Source organism: Procambarus clarkii, chromosome 8 (assembly GCF_040958095.1).
Source record: "Procambarus clarkii isolate CNS0578487 chromosome 8, FALCON_Pclarkii_2.0, whole genome shotgun sequence".
NCBI classification, from domain to species: domain Eukaryota; kingdom Metazoa; phylum Arthropoda; class Malacostraca; order Decapoda; family Cambaridae; genus Procambarus; species Procambarus clarkii.
Window position 1 is genome coordinate 10406304 of NC_091157.1, and position 15000 is coordinate 10421303.

Sequence of the window (15000 nt, forward strand, 5' to 3'; positions counted from 1 at the left end):
CAAGCCACGTCAGTGATCGCCCACGCCCCGCCCGCGCCCCACGAGACGGCCCTCCAGCGGCCGGGGTCCTACTCCATCAACGGCATCCTCGGCATCCAGGCCCACACTGACCCCAATGGCAACATCAACAAGAGAAAGAGAGAAGATTCTGGTGAGTACAGCTCGCGTCGCCATGTGTGGCCGTTTATTTGGGGATAATAAATATATTTTATATCCAGAAATAGAAAGTTCTCCTGACAGGCTTGGAAGGTAGGGTTAGAGATAGGATATATCGATCCATTCCTTGCAAGGATTAGTATTTTCTTGGATCCACCAGGTTCTAAAAGTTGTTGTGGGCGACGGTTGTATTAATATCACTCCCTGATCAAGGCTTCCCTGAAATGACTTGATCAAAGACGTCCATGTGACATTTGAGGATGATAAACGGCAATTAGAGAAGTGGGGCTACAACTAACTTGTTTAAAGTGTCACGCATTTCGACTGACTGTCTCGCTTCTGACAGGTCCTAGTGATTGGGCACCATTAGTCCTATCCTTGTTGTTGTTTTAGATTCAGCTACTGGAACAAAGTTTCCATGTAGCACAATATGGTGAGCCCGTAAGTGGAGGCTCTTTGGGAGCCATTATTTGGATCAATAGCTCATACTGGGGATTTGATCCGTGGACGCCCCAATCCAATCCAAGACTACAGGGCTGGTCAGACCGGTGAACTGACGGGGTACACACCTCGTTCATAGCAGCCAAATGAGAGGCGGGAGAGCCGGTGACATCGACTGAAGCATCGAAGTCGGTCGAGTTATCGTGGTTGGGTTCTTTGTTTTCGTCTTCGGAGTCGGCTTCGGAGTCCTGGTCAGCTGTCCTAGAGTCTGCTGTCGTCCCTGTCAGTGGAACAAGCTCGGGGGATTGCGGATTCGTTGTGTCTGGACGGTGAAAGCTCTCTGGGGGTCGGCTCAGGGGTCCCTGGGGCGGACGGTCCGGTAGTAGTTGTGGAAGCTGGAAGACTGTCATTGCGTACAGTAGCTGTCGGAAGCCCATTCACGACGAGCAGCCTGTTGATGACATGGATGTAGCGTGTTATGCCGTTGTCCGCCATTTTGTTGGCGAGGTGAAGACGTATGGGTAAAAGGGTGATCTTGGTGGAGGCAGCAGGCTGGGCCGGTGATGGTGTGGTAAGCGGTGGTGAGGTCGGCTGGGTGCGGTGTCCCCAGTGGCCGGGTTGTGGTGAGGGAATCACGTGCGTTCCCGGGTAAGACCAAGAATTCCGACGGGAGTGGGTTTGCTGCACGAGGTATGGTGGTGAAGGAAGCAGTACCTGGTTGATACCTGGTTGATGGGGTTCTGGGAGTTCTTCTACTCCCCAAGTTCTTCTACTCCCCAAGTAGTTGTCATATTTAGATTTCCTCCTGCCGGAGAAGACAGTCAGGTGTGACTTTGCATGTGAGCCATTGCAGAGCAGGCAGCGTATTTGGATTCGCAGTCCGTGTAGCGAAGCACTTGGGCGCAGTGGCTGCATCTCTGCGCTTGTTCGATGCACTTCTTGATGTAGCGGGAGTACTGGTATCGCTTGAAGCACTGCTGGAGCTCCGTGAAGCGTTCCTTGGTCAATTGGGTGGGTGGTATGATGATTCCTGTAATCTATCCTATCCTAAATCCTTGTCATATCCCTTCCAAGTGCCATATAGTCGTATTGGCTTAGTGCTCTCTCCTGATCATTATCTTACCCACCCCTAAGACTGAAGGTAATCATAGGGGAAGGCAAGATTACCTTCCAATAAGATTACTCCTCAACCCTGGCTTTCCTATGATTACCCCTCTCCCCTTCCTGACCCTAAGCTTGAAACAAGTTAGTATCGTCCCGCTTCTCTAATTTTCCCAATTGTTGTTTATTATCCTCAAATGTTATCTCCTCACCTGGTCCATCACTCCAGCCTCCCAAACCTGACGCGCCCAGCATCACCTTCGTCATCTCATTGGCGATGAATGAACTGCCAGCTGGATTATGGTGGGGGGGGGGGGCGGTACCTACTGCAGTTTCACTACCATATGTGTACACACACACACACACACACACACACACACACACACACACACACACACACACACACACACACACACACACACACACACACACACACACACTGTGTGTGTGTGTGTGTGTTACCAGTTGATTGACAGTTGAGAGGCGGGACCAAAAAGCCAAAGCTCAACCCCCGCAAGCACAATTAGGTGAGTACACACACACACACACACACACACACACACACACACACACACACACATGTAGTTGGTCTGGTAGCTGAGTGGACAGCGCGCGGGACTCGTAATCCTGTGATCTGGGTTCGATTCCTGGACTAGGCGGAAACAAATGGGCAGAGTTTCTTTCATCCTGATGCCCCTGTTACCTAGCAGTAAATAGGTGCCTGGGAGTTAGACAGCTGCTACGGGCTGCTTCCTGGTGAGGGGGGGGGGGGGGGTGGGGAAAGAAGTTGATTGATTAACAGTTAAGAGGCGAGCCCAAAGAGCCAGAGCTGAACCTCCTCAAGCGCAACTAAGTGCGTACACAGCTCCCCCCCCCCCCCGACACCCACACCCACCCACACATACACACATATACACGTAATTCATTCATACACTTCTCTCACTCACTTTCACTGTTGCTCTAGTGCGCTCACTGTCACTCACACAATTATTCCTTCACCCTCACAAATTCACACTCGCTTTTTCCCTTCCTGGCTTCTCTCGCTCTTTCCTGGCTTCTCACCACTCGACTGATAGTCAGTAATCAGTATCCTCGTATTGATTTGCCTCGCCGAGCCTTCAGTAAAGCAGACTATCTCATCCATAAAAGTGCGTTCAGCAACTTCATCGCGAAAGTCCATTGAAGAAAAACAAAAATTCCATCAGATGAGGAAACTTTTGAGATTATGTAAAGATATAAAAGCAGAGAGCATTGTGTCATAGAGGAAGTGTACCACCAGGGAGGGTAAATGGTACCCATCATTAACTTCCATCCAAGAGCTTTCACACAGGATTGAATCCCCTCCATTCTGGATTAATACTCGACTAAGTGCGGCTTGATTTACACCAACCGGAGCTGTTATATTCACCGGCGGAGTTGCCAATCCTTCGTACCTGGTGGCTCGATCAATGGAAATTTTCCCGCTCGTGTACAGACTCTTCGGAATAGTCAACCTCGCCGCCTTGAGAACGCTCTGGAGAACGTATTTGTCACCAATGAATCGCGATACGGCTCGCTAAAAGAAGATTACAAAAACCTTTTTGAATAATGCGGAAGGCCTCCCGGTTGGCATCTGTGATCAGCCCGCCAAGAAGACGCGTCTCCCCAACCTATCGTTCTCAGTTTTACCACCCCCCTGATTGCAATTAATTTCACCCTGGGAAATCGCTTATGCCTCATTTGTACAAGTTAAAAAGGATGCTAGCCATTAAACCCCATTTATTCAATTAGATTTTTTTTAAGGAAAATTAAGAGGAGGTCTCTGATGACTCGGGCAGATTCCCAGCAGGAAGATTGAGTGATTTTACGAAAATGTGCGAGCAACAAGGTCGGGTTGTTGTCGTTCAGCGAGGCGTAATGAGTCGACTGCCTTTTGTTCCTCCAAGCCAATTCCTCTCTTACATAGGGAATCACAGGGGCTGTCGTCCAGGACGGACCGTGATACGAGAGAATATGAACAGTTAATAAATATTTAAATGCATAGAATGAACATATATTCCACATTACACGATACGCCAGACGAGCTTACAGTGTCGGAGATTGACAAGAAAATATGTTCATCCATTAACATATGATCCCAAGCCTCTCTTAAAACTAGAAGGAGACTCGCAGAGGCCCCTGAACATTCCATCAGATTAATGAGTTGGTGTGCGTGCGTGTATGGATGACTCCCTTGTGTTTACCTGTTGTCTCGAACGCCTACGAGAATTATCGTACCTGCGGGGCTGCAGCAGTAAATTAGTCGGGGCTTGGATGGGATACCATGCTAATCGAAATTTAAGCATCCCAGCCTCGCCGGCTGCTGTTCTGTATCAACAAGTTTCACCCTCGCTGGTGATTAGATCTGATCACCGCGGATCCCTTTAATTCGATATTTGTTAGCTGTTTGGCTTCACTGAATTTTTTAGCCTTCCTGCTTGTTTTTGTGTTTTGTTTTTTAGTGGAGGATTTCCACTTTATTTTTTATTTTGTTTGGAAATGAATGTTGTTCATAGTTAAAAAGGCCTTCGTCAGGTTAGCAGCTTCGTCAGTTAACTGACGAAGTTAACCTTCGTCAGTTCAGGTCCACTTTAATTCTCATGCACCTCACCTTCTGCTTAAGGTTTGATGTGGTTGATAGGTCTTAACGACCAGCATGGTATGGCACTGTGCCAGAGGATGGAAAATTGCCCTGTGCCTCTGAGAAACATGCCATGCGTGGTATATAAGAGTACGTCAGAGGCCTGATACTAGAATGCAAGCAGCGTTCTGCGGTGCAAGTGTTCACACCTGGAAATGTCAGTGGTGGATATGAACCTGGCTTATTTGCCTGTTGATAACGTCAATTATATAAACATTATCTGATCATGATTTTTTTGTTTGATATTATTAGTCATATCATATGATATTTCGTTGAGGAACAAGAGACATAACGGTAGGATGAAGACGTGAGGCAGGGAGGGTAAAGCCATGATGCAGGGAGGATGAAGAAATGATGTAGGGAGAATGGCAACATGAAGCGGGTATAGGGTCCAGATACGAGGCACGAAGGGTAAGACATGAGGCAGTGAGGGTGGAAACGTAAGGCTGGGAAGATGGAGACACGAAGCAGGGAAGGTAGAGACGGGAAGGAAGGAGGGTAAGGACGTGAGGCAGGGAGGGTGAAGACATCAACAGCGTCAGCACCTCCTCCCTGACTGGTCAACCCTCGCTGTACCTTCCGGAGCTCTTCCGATAGCCACTCTTATTTCCCCTTATTCTCGCGCCCTCTGCCTCCCAAGACCTTCCTGTGTGTGCGCGTGTGTACTATGTGTGCGCGTGTGTGTATGTACACATACATATCAACATAGAATATATTATTTATCTCTCCCTATTCAACTGTTTCAGTCACTTTGAATCTAGTCGCTTTAATATTATAATAATAGGGAATTTTTGTTTTATTTTTCTTTGAATACTCGAACATTATCTCAGATTCTCTTGACTGAGTTTCTACCCAGTAAATATAAGTGTTCCATATTCAAGTCGAGGACTTTGGAATAATCTTTTGTATTTTACACCTGTCCTTGAACAAATAGTTCTTGTTCTGTGAAGCCTTTCCCTCAAGTGCCCCCGTGCAGAACGCTGGTGAAACCTCTCCTGGTATTCTATTCTGTGAGGTTCTGGTGATGAGCCCAAATATTTTCAGAAATCGGATTTTGATTTACGGCCGCCAACCACAAAAAGGCGAGGCCGTAAAGACAGATTAGATTATACAAGTCAATCTCTATCCTCCCAGCTTTTCATGGGAAGAAATATCGGTACACTCAGGATGGAAAAAAATTCTCCTGAAACAGTTGTATTGTAGATACGTCCGGTAAATGTTAAGAGTAACATACATACAAGCAGACGTTTGTACACGTGTCTTGGTCACCACCACTTAGTGGGGCCTGACGGCTTAGTGGACAGTGCTCGGGATTCGTAGTCCTAAGGCTCCGGGTTCGATCCCCGACGGAGGCGTAAACTAATGGGCTGTGTTTGTTTCTCAAGATAACCAAGATAACCAAAACCTCAAGATAACCATCAAATTATCATATCTACATACCTGCATAGTCAGACACATCAATACCTGGGGGAATGTAACTGATAAGAGGAATTTTGTGAACAAAACTTTGGAAAGGCGCATATGGTAAGTGTAGTGGATTAGTTAGAGATGACATAATAGGATGGGATAGGGCTGGAGAGCTTACATAAAGGAAGCTCTAACGTACCCTGAGAGTACGTGTGTGAGACATTGGTGGAAAGTGAAGAAAGAGTATGAAGAAGCAAAGCAGACGAAATGGGCGATCTGAGAAGCAGCAGAGGCTCACACGGAATGGAGGAGTCATTGGAAGACAATGGAAGAGAAAGGAACATGCAATGAATGAGTATCTCTTAACAGTGTTACAGACAAAGTAATACAATATCATTAGATATCATTAGATACACATGTTAAAATATAAGAGAAAAGTTGAAGACATAGAGATGCTGGAACACTGTATAAAGAGATAAGAATAATATTTAGTATTAGGAAATGGGGAAGTGAAGACAAGCGCTAAAAGAGGAGCTAGAAAAAAATATCCAAACCAGAAAATGGAGGTAGGCAAGGAACTAGAAGACTGTGGTGGAGTGTTGAAGACAAGCACATCGTGAGAGCCTTAATTACTGGAAGAAGCAGACAGGTTTTACAACGACGGAAGACGACCACAAGGAACTTTTAAGTCAACTGCGCCCGGGACGAATTTGGTCACCCAGTGAAAAACATGGTCGGCGCTGGTGCCTCTGTTTGCTGTAGTTATTGTTGCAGGCTCTGTTGATCCTGTTATTGTTGCAGGCTCTGTTGATATTGTTATTGTTGCAGGCTCTGTTGATCCTGTTATTGTTGCAGGCTCTGTTGATCCTGTTATTGTTGCAGGCTCTGTTGATCTTGTTATTGTTGCAGACTCTGTTGATCTTGTCATTGTTGCAGGCTCTGTTGATCCTGTTATTGTTACAGGCTCTGTTGATCTTGTTATTGTTGCAGGCTCTGTTGATCCTGTTATTACTGCAGGCTCTGTTGATCTTGTTATTGTTGCAGGCTCTGTTGATCCTGTTATTGTTGCAGGCTCTGTTGATCCTGTTATTGTTGCAGCTTTTGTTTCTTATATTACTGCTGTGGCTTCTGTTCTTGTTAATGTTGCAGCATCTGTTGCTTTTGTTACTGTTGCAACATTTTGTGCTCTTGTTGTTATTGCAACCACTGTTGCACTTATTATTGCTCCCAGCTTCTGTTACTCTTGTTACTGTGGCTGCATCTGATGCTCCTCTTATTGTTGCAGAATCTGATATGCTGTTTTTATTGTTGAAGCCGTTGTTGCTGCTTCTTTTGCTCCTGTTATTGTTGCAAACTCTGCTGTTCTTGCTATTCCTGTTAACGACTAATGCTGTATATTTTATTGCACAACAGACACTGTGTATGGCGACAGCTCCCACAACACACTTTCCTGTACTCTTGGTTTCTGTAATATTTCTGAAACTTGTGTAATTAGTTCTTGCACCATTCATTTCCCTCTTTGTAATACTGTTTCCCAGAACCATCGATGAGAACTTGGATGATGATGGTGGTGGTGTTGATGATGGTCCAGCCGCGAGTGAGGGGGAAAATGATATGGGGGGGGGAGAGGGTAGGGAAGGAGGGTGGATGGAATGGGAGGGACAGGGACACAAAGCTCATTTCATGGGAAGGAATGAAGGGATGGAAGACGCGGCAGCTGTATCTATAGTCGTGCTGGTTCCTCCTCCAGACCATGGCTGGTCTCTCACTCTCCACTATCACTATCTTCTTCTTTTTCGCCAGTAGCTTTCACTTATTATCAGTGGCATAAGTTCCCCTTCAGTGTCGGCTGGTGACTCCCTCCTGAAGGAGATATTCTGCATCTCATCTCTCTGCCAAGCACCACCAGTTCCTCGTTATTCTTTGCTTCCTTCTCTCCCCTCATCTCCCTCTCTCTCCTCTCTCCTCTCTCCTCTCTCCTCTCTCCTCTCTCTCCGACACAAAACTATCACCGACTGACTTATTTTATTTCCTATTTTTAGCTTGGCATCAGTCGACACTTACCCAATTTTATTTTAGAGAAAGGTCTTCAGTAGTTACTTAGCCCTTGGATAAAATTGATCCTTCATCCTCGGCCTTGACTGTCTCTGCCTTCGTCTCAGACTGTTCGTATAATGCTGTGTGTGTCTTGGGGTCTCCAGCCTCCTTACTTAGTCTGTGGTAACTGCTCTTCCTGTCTCATTATTTAACACCCGTCCAACTCCTGCTTCCTGTCGTCCTGCTTCCTCCTGTCATCCAGCTTTCTACCTCCTATTGCACATCTTCCTTCATCCGGTTGTATATCTTCTTGTCATCTTTTCTTTCGTCATCTCGTTCCTTCTGTCATACATCATCCTTGTTCGTATGTATTTCTTGAATTTTGTGTTTCTCGCGCACATCTCGGTATCATTCATTTGTCCAAACGCGTCAATCCTTTTCCTCCCCTTTCCCCTCCACTATCTCAACTATAACTTCTACCCCTCTTTTCTCATCGAACCTCCGACCCCTTTCTCTCCCACCCCTCCCACTTCCCTTTCTCCTCCCACCATCCCCCCCCCCCGTCCCTCTTGCCCGTACTCTATTCATCCCATCACTACCTTCCTCTCGCTTTCACCCTTACCCCCCCCCTCCACGGCGACCCTCCACTCCCCCCACTCCATCCTCCTGCCCCCCCTCCTCTCACCATATTAATCACCTCCGATTCTGTCGTCAAAGGACTAATCAATACGATTTGAACGTCAGAAGTGCGATTTAATGAATAGGAATTCACCTTAGGGAAATTTTAAGATCAAGTCTTCTCAAAGGGTTTCTCGCTGTGTCACAAGCTAAATCAATTTTTAATTATAGCTTTCTATGCCTCAGTAGAGCCCCACACACATACATACACAGTCTGAGACACATGTGACAATGATCGACATATGTCATAGTGAATTATTGAAATCTCTGTGGCAAAGACACTTGCAAGAGATTAATCGGGAATGATCAATAAATTTCATTATTATTGATAACCAAACCACACACCAGAAGATGAGGAGACGATTACGTTTCGGTCCGTCCTGGATGATGATAATGATCACAATATAATTGATAATGATCCAAGACGGAGCAAAACGTCGTCGTCTCATCATCTTCTGGAGTGTGGTTTTGGTCATCATATCTTCATCCACGTTATTGCGATTCGTCGTCTGAATTAATATGATTCGATTTCGTTACTTACAAGGCCTTGGTAAACATGAAATACCGCGTTGCCAGCCTCGTTAGTTACTCTCGACATTGTAGTGGAGCAGCAGTGTGTATACGTACAGGCTAGCGAAGTTAGGTTGAGATATAAAAAAAACGAGTTAACGTTGCGATATAATACTGTTGACATAATATATCGCCCGTGGTACATAATGATCAGATCCAGTCCCACCATATTCACGCATTGCATATCTTGCTACACATACCTATGATCCCTTACATATCTCGCTACATATACCTATGATCTTTTACATTTCTCGCTACACGTATCTACGATCTCTTGCACATCTCACTACACATATATGTGATCTATTACATGCCTGTACACATACCTGGCATCTTTCACATATCTCGACAGAGCAGTTGGGTTCGCTCTCCACTAGAGAGAATGGAGCAGCATCTTGTCTCGTGTGGTGTTATCAGCCCGGAGAAAGAGACATATACGATCACAGAGTCCATTTGATTGTTGGGGGGGAAAGCATTTGGATTTCTATTTATGCCTCGCGTGCCCTTCTATGTTCATTGTTTCTCAGAGTACCGTTCCCCCTTGCCTATAGATGTCACTAGTGAGGCGGCGCATTGAGGCGGGGCAGCCATTGGAACGAAGCACAATATGTTTCTTGACAATATGAGCCCTATGTCAGTGGGTAGAAGGGAGGGGAAACTGTTAGAGCCAGAGGAACACAGGGATGATTGGGGAGCAGGAGAGTAGCTGATAGTTAAGAGGGAGAGAGAGAGCAAGAGAGGGGAGTCAGGAGAATAATGGGGTAGAGAAAGGCAGCATCCAAGGGGGATAGAATGAAGAGAAGGGGAAGAATTGATACAGGCAGACATTATAATTATCATGACACAGATATGGAAGAGATGGAGGGTGAGGCTTGCCTCACCCTCCATCTCTTCATTCATATATATATATATATATATATATATATATATATATATATATATATATATATATATATATATATATATATATATATATATATATATATATATATAAAATTATATGTGTGTGTGCCACAACGATCATGAAGATACTGGTCCAGGGATGCTGAAAAAACTCGCTTTCAAACATAAAAGAATGCTTAACGCGTTTTTGGCCGGCTGGCCTCCATTGAGGCAAACATGGTCTTGTTCCTATTATATATAAGAACAACCACAATAAAGTGAGAAAAAGTTTGTCTTTTCGTTTCATAAGAAGTTCCTTCAGAAACTACCACGGGAGACACCAACAGGGCCAAGCAGGAAGCAATCGAGCAAAATCACTTGTTAATCAATAATACTGCAACAGTAATAATCCTGTAATCCTTTACTCGTTTCACCGAGTAAAAACAATCACTTGGTTTTGGGTACCCTAAATTAATGCATTGTTTGTCATGGCCGTGATGGTAAGTATCCGGTTTATTGTACAATGTAAAGAAATTAACCTCAAGCTCATTTATAGATAGAAAAAATAGTCCAGCCTGATTGGATATAATGATGATATATTGCGTATGAAAACTCGGTTTATATAGAATTGAACCGTTTTCGGTTCCAGTGATCACTTCAAAGATTCGTTTATATGATATAAATTACCCGTGATATTCGTAAACTCGTCCTTTCAACTAATGCACCTCATTTTGTAAGTTATGCTCTCCATCGTAGAGCATAATAGGTACTAAGAAAAGTAGTGGCTCACATATATACACTTTTTTATGCGAAAGTTGGTTTAGCTAAACCAGCGGCTTGGGTTTGTGTATTTTAGTACCCCCGTTTATGTCCTAAAGTTGCACGGTTGCAAGGAGAACATTGGGATTGCTATATGGGCTCCTAATCCTTATATATCTTCTTCTTTCAGTTGCTTGGTCTTTTGAATTTAACTTAATATATTAAATTAATAGTAATATTCATTCTGTCATTTGACTAAATAGAGGCTTTATCTCACATTAAATTCTTATGTTAAATGATTATACTTTGGTCAACACAATTCTTGGCGACTTAAATCCGAGTCCGGTTGTCGGGGTATGCTTCCTTCTTGAGGTTATCTTTAGATGATTTCGGGTCCTAGCGTCCCCGCGGCCCGGTCCTCGACCAGGCCTTCTTTTTGTTACACCCCCCCAGGAAGCAGCCCGTAGCAGCTGTCTAACTCCCAGGTACCTATTTGCTGCTAGGTAACAGGGGCATCAGGATGAAAGAAACATCTTGCCCATTTGACTCCGCCTCCACCGGGGATCGAACCCCGGATCTCAGGACTACGAATCCGCAGCCCTGTCCACCCAGCTGTCAGACGCCCAGTACCCCCTTCTGCCAATGGAGAGGGACAGCATAAGGCAGTACAATGTATATATGGTACATTGATGGCATTTTCCATCAATTGCCATAGAAGAGAATCTCGATCACAATGATTTCTAAATAATCTCAATCCCATTATCATATGATTTAGAATACCGTTCAACCAATCAATACCACGAATCAATTTTGTGATTATCAAGTGTTTGGGTTCACTAGGACATATCAGGTCAAGGTATTGAAATAGAAAAATATGAATTGATACCAGTGTTATTAGAGTTCAGGAACCTGTTGTTGCTGTTACCTAGCAGTAAATAGGTACCTGGGAGTTAGTTAGCTGTCACGGGCTGCTTCCTGGGGGTGGAGGCCTGGTCGAGGACCGGGCCGCGGGGACACTAAAAAGCCCCGAAATCATCTCAAGATAACCTCAAGATAACCTAGTTTGTCTTATTATATGAACTTAGACATATTTTCTGCTTTGGTCGGCAGTTTCCTCACTATGGTGCATTATTTCTGCTTATTAATAGTGAGTCAATTACGTGTCCTATCGTCATGTTTGGTTAATAGAGAAAAAAAATACTCGTTTTCGGTTTTTGATTCAATTGTTCTGGCATCAAGCTGTTAAAGACTTTATGATACCTTGAGACTAAAAGATTGTTTTTAATTCTTAGTGTTGCAGGATGTTTTTTTTTAATTAATATGTGATTTTGCTTGATTATTTGCTGCTTGGCCTTGTTTATGCATACTATGATCTGTCTGAGGAAGTTTCTTATGGAGCGAAAGTATTTATACTGTTTTCCATGTTTTCCATTTCCAAGAACACTGAACATAGAAAACAGTTTAAATACTTTCGCTCCATAAAAAGCTTATGGAGCGAAAGCTTATATATATATATATATATATATATATATATATATATATATATATATATATATATATATATATATATATATATATATATAATATATATATATATAATATATATATATATAATGTGTGTGTGTGTGTGTGAGGAAGAATGAGAGCGCCCTGCTATCTGAATCAGAAGCTGCTTCTAAAACACCTCACGCAGGCCAGGTAGAGACCCACTCCCCTCTCCCTCCTTCAGGAACCCCAGAGGGCAGCCCCTCGGCCCACCCTCAGGCAGGTCTTGGAGATGCTGGGGGAGCGGCCATGGCCTGGCACCAGAAAAACAATGCGGAAGGAGATAAGTGTGAGTCGTTTACCTAAAAATTTCAGTTATATTTTTGTATGTTTTATCTTTGTTTAATTATTCATAATTGTTCGAACACCGGAGAACAGTCAGATATATATATAATGTAAAATATGGATGAATATGTATAATTTTAATTGTCTTTGAATCAGTTGATGTTGCGCCAATTGTGTGAGTGTGTGTGTGTGTGTGTGTGTGTGTGTGTGTGTGTGTGTGTGTGTGTGTGGGAGGGGGAGGGGGTTCAAACAAGATGGTGCTCCGAAGCACATGGTTCTCTACAAATTTAATCCAAGACTTTCAATTTCGTCTGTGTGTGAATTTAACATTTCACATGACAACTTGCGCTTACATATGGCAACCACTCCTCGTATATGACAACTTTTCCTTACATATAGCACCTAGTCTTTGCATGTGGCTACCTGCCTTTACATATGGCAAATTGTGTTTACATGTTACAACTCTTGTATGATGCCATGCACCATCATGTTTGGCAACTTATCCCATGACAACTTTACCAGACACATAAACTTTGTTAGACAAAGACGAGGAGCTTTTGTTTGTGACTCCTCACTTTTCTTCTTTACTCGACCGTAACCCCCTCCTCTCTCCTTCCCCTTCCTTCCTTTCCCCTTCCATAATCTTTCCATACCCCTCCCAGATCTTAACCCTTCCCTCCCCGTCCCATATTTCACATTTCCCCAGCCCCTACCCAGCCCCCTCCACCCTTCCCGAACTCGCATGAAAGTTTTTATTACCTTTGAGAATTATATCATCTCCCACCATCCAGTTAATTATCAGAGAATTGATGAGTGTCCCTTGCAAGCTGCGGTTGTGGTAGCGTTGAGGGCGGGGGGCTCTCCTGGTGGCACTATGATGGCACTGTGGTGGTACAGCAGGTGGCATTGTGGTGGCACTGCTGTATTTTTTCAGAGATATTCTTGCGTGGGCCTTAAGGCTCTAACAAGTCCGACTAACTGTTGCTCAATTCTGTTGTAGGGGGTTAATATTTATAACTTGTATGTCGGCATTAGTTAGATATGTCCAGTGTGTGTGTTAACAACTTCCTCTGCGCTATTAAATCTCATTTAATATGTTAATATTTAGTGTGTAAGTGCCCTGTTTGATAATGTTTTTGTGGTCTGTTGGGCATTTCTCAACAACACTGACATTTCCTCTCTTCTTTGGGGAACATTTCAGTCCCTTTCTTATGCCCATGAGCATCCAAGCCTTGTATGGAGTCAATGTAATTTTGTTTTTCTATTGTACCTTTCATCAGCATAGTGGTTCGTAGCTGGTTGAATTCTTATAGTAACCGGCAGATTCTGATGTTGCGACTGCTGCATAATGGTCACTGTATGTCTTCTGCATTGCTCTGTCTCAAGTTATTTTCATAATCTGGGGCTAGATTCACGAAGAAGTTACGCAAACACTTATGAACCTGTACATCTTTTCTCTATCTTTGGCGGCTTTGTTTACAATTATTAAACAGTTAATGAGCTCCGAAGCACCAGGAGTCTGTTTATAACAGTAACAGCAGTTGAATGGCAAGTTTTCATGCTTTTTAACTGTTTAATAAATGTAACCAAAGCCATCAAAGATTGAGGAAAAAGATGTACACGTTCGTAAGTACTTGCTTAACTGCTTCGTGAATCTGGCCCCTTGCACAAGACTATGCAGACTATATATCTACATTTCTTCTCTTAGTTGGAAGTTTTGCAGATTCATCTGCAAAGTCATTCCCTGGTATTCCTACATGACTTGGCACCCAGTGGATTGACGACGTTGACATTCGAGTGTTTTCATTAATATTACATCTGTGGTAATAGATGTTGCCATATAAGTGTTCTTGTTGCAAGGTTTCAGCGGCAGTTCTCAAATGTGAATGCTTGATAACGTGGTGTTCAGCAAGAGCATGTTCCGAAGCCTTTGGGATGGCTAATATTTCTCTTTGTAAGGGTTCAGCACCCATTTGAGTCTCTCCAGTTAACTACAGCCTTTCCTGTCTTAACTGAAGCTTCAGATTTCAGTTTCTGTTCGTCTTCTGATCCATCTATGAAGTATGTGACGCTGCTAGACAAGTTCGCTTCCACGTTCATCTGTGCAATGATGCGTAGCAGATGGGGATTATTCAGATTTTTTCCCTTGTAGAGTAAGTCTTAGTCTGCTGACAAGCTCCTCTGACAAGTGGCCAGGTGACTCATATACCATTAAGGACCTGAGCCAGCGTACGAGCCGCCATGTGTATAATAATGAGTTGTTAATATCTAACTTAGTGGTCTGACACGCCTTTTAGAGCCGTGTACAAGACCAAACGTACCACTTACACGTTACTTGAGTGCAAAAGTGACTATTCCACTTAAAATACAGCATTTTTGCCTAGTTTCACATATCTCTTTATGCCACAGTGGAAATTACACTAACAGGGAGGTTTTTACTCACTGATTTCCCTATTAGGTCTTAAACTAATGGGGACTCA

The 15000-nt window shown here is 43.8% G+C and overlaps 1 protein-coding gene across 8 annotated transcripts in view; it reads left to right on the forward strand.

Moving 5' to 3' along the window:
* The window catches only part of LOC123759757 (paired box protein Pax-5-like), a 205231-nt gene that overhangs the window by 167009 nt on the left and 23222 nt on the right, over positions 1-15000 (forward strand). For 7 of the 8 annotated variants that reach the window (XM_069317196.1, XM_069317197.1, XM_069317192.1 and 4 more), the window contains 2 exons: positions 1-151; positions 12420-12524. The exon at positions 1-151 is cut by the window's left edge and continues 67 nt beyond it. In XM_069317196.1, coding sequence (XP_069173297.1) covers positions 1-151; positions 12420-12524 — 256 coding nt within the window. The remainder of the gene's footprint in view (positions 152-12419; positions 12525-15000) is intronic. The other variant, XM_069317206.1, reaches the window with a different exon arrangement.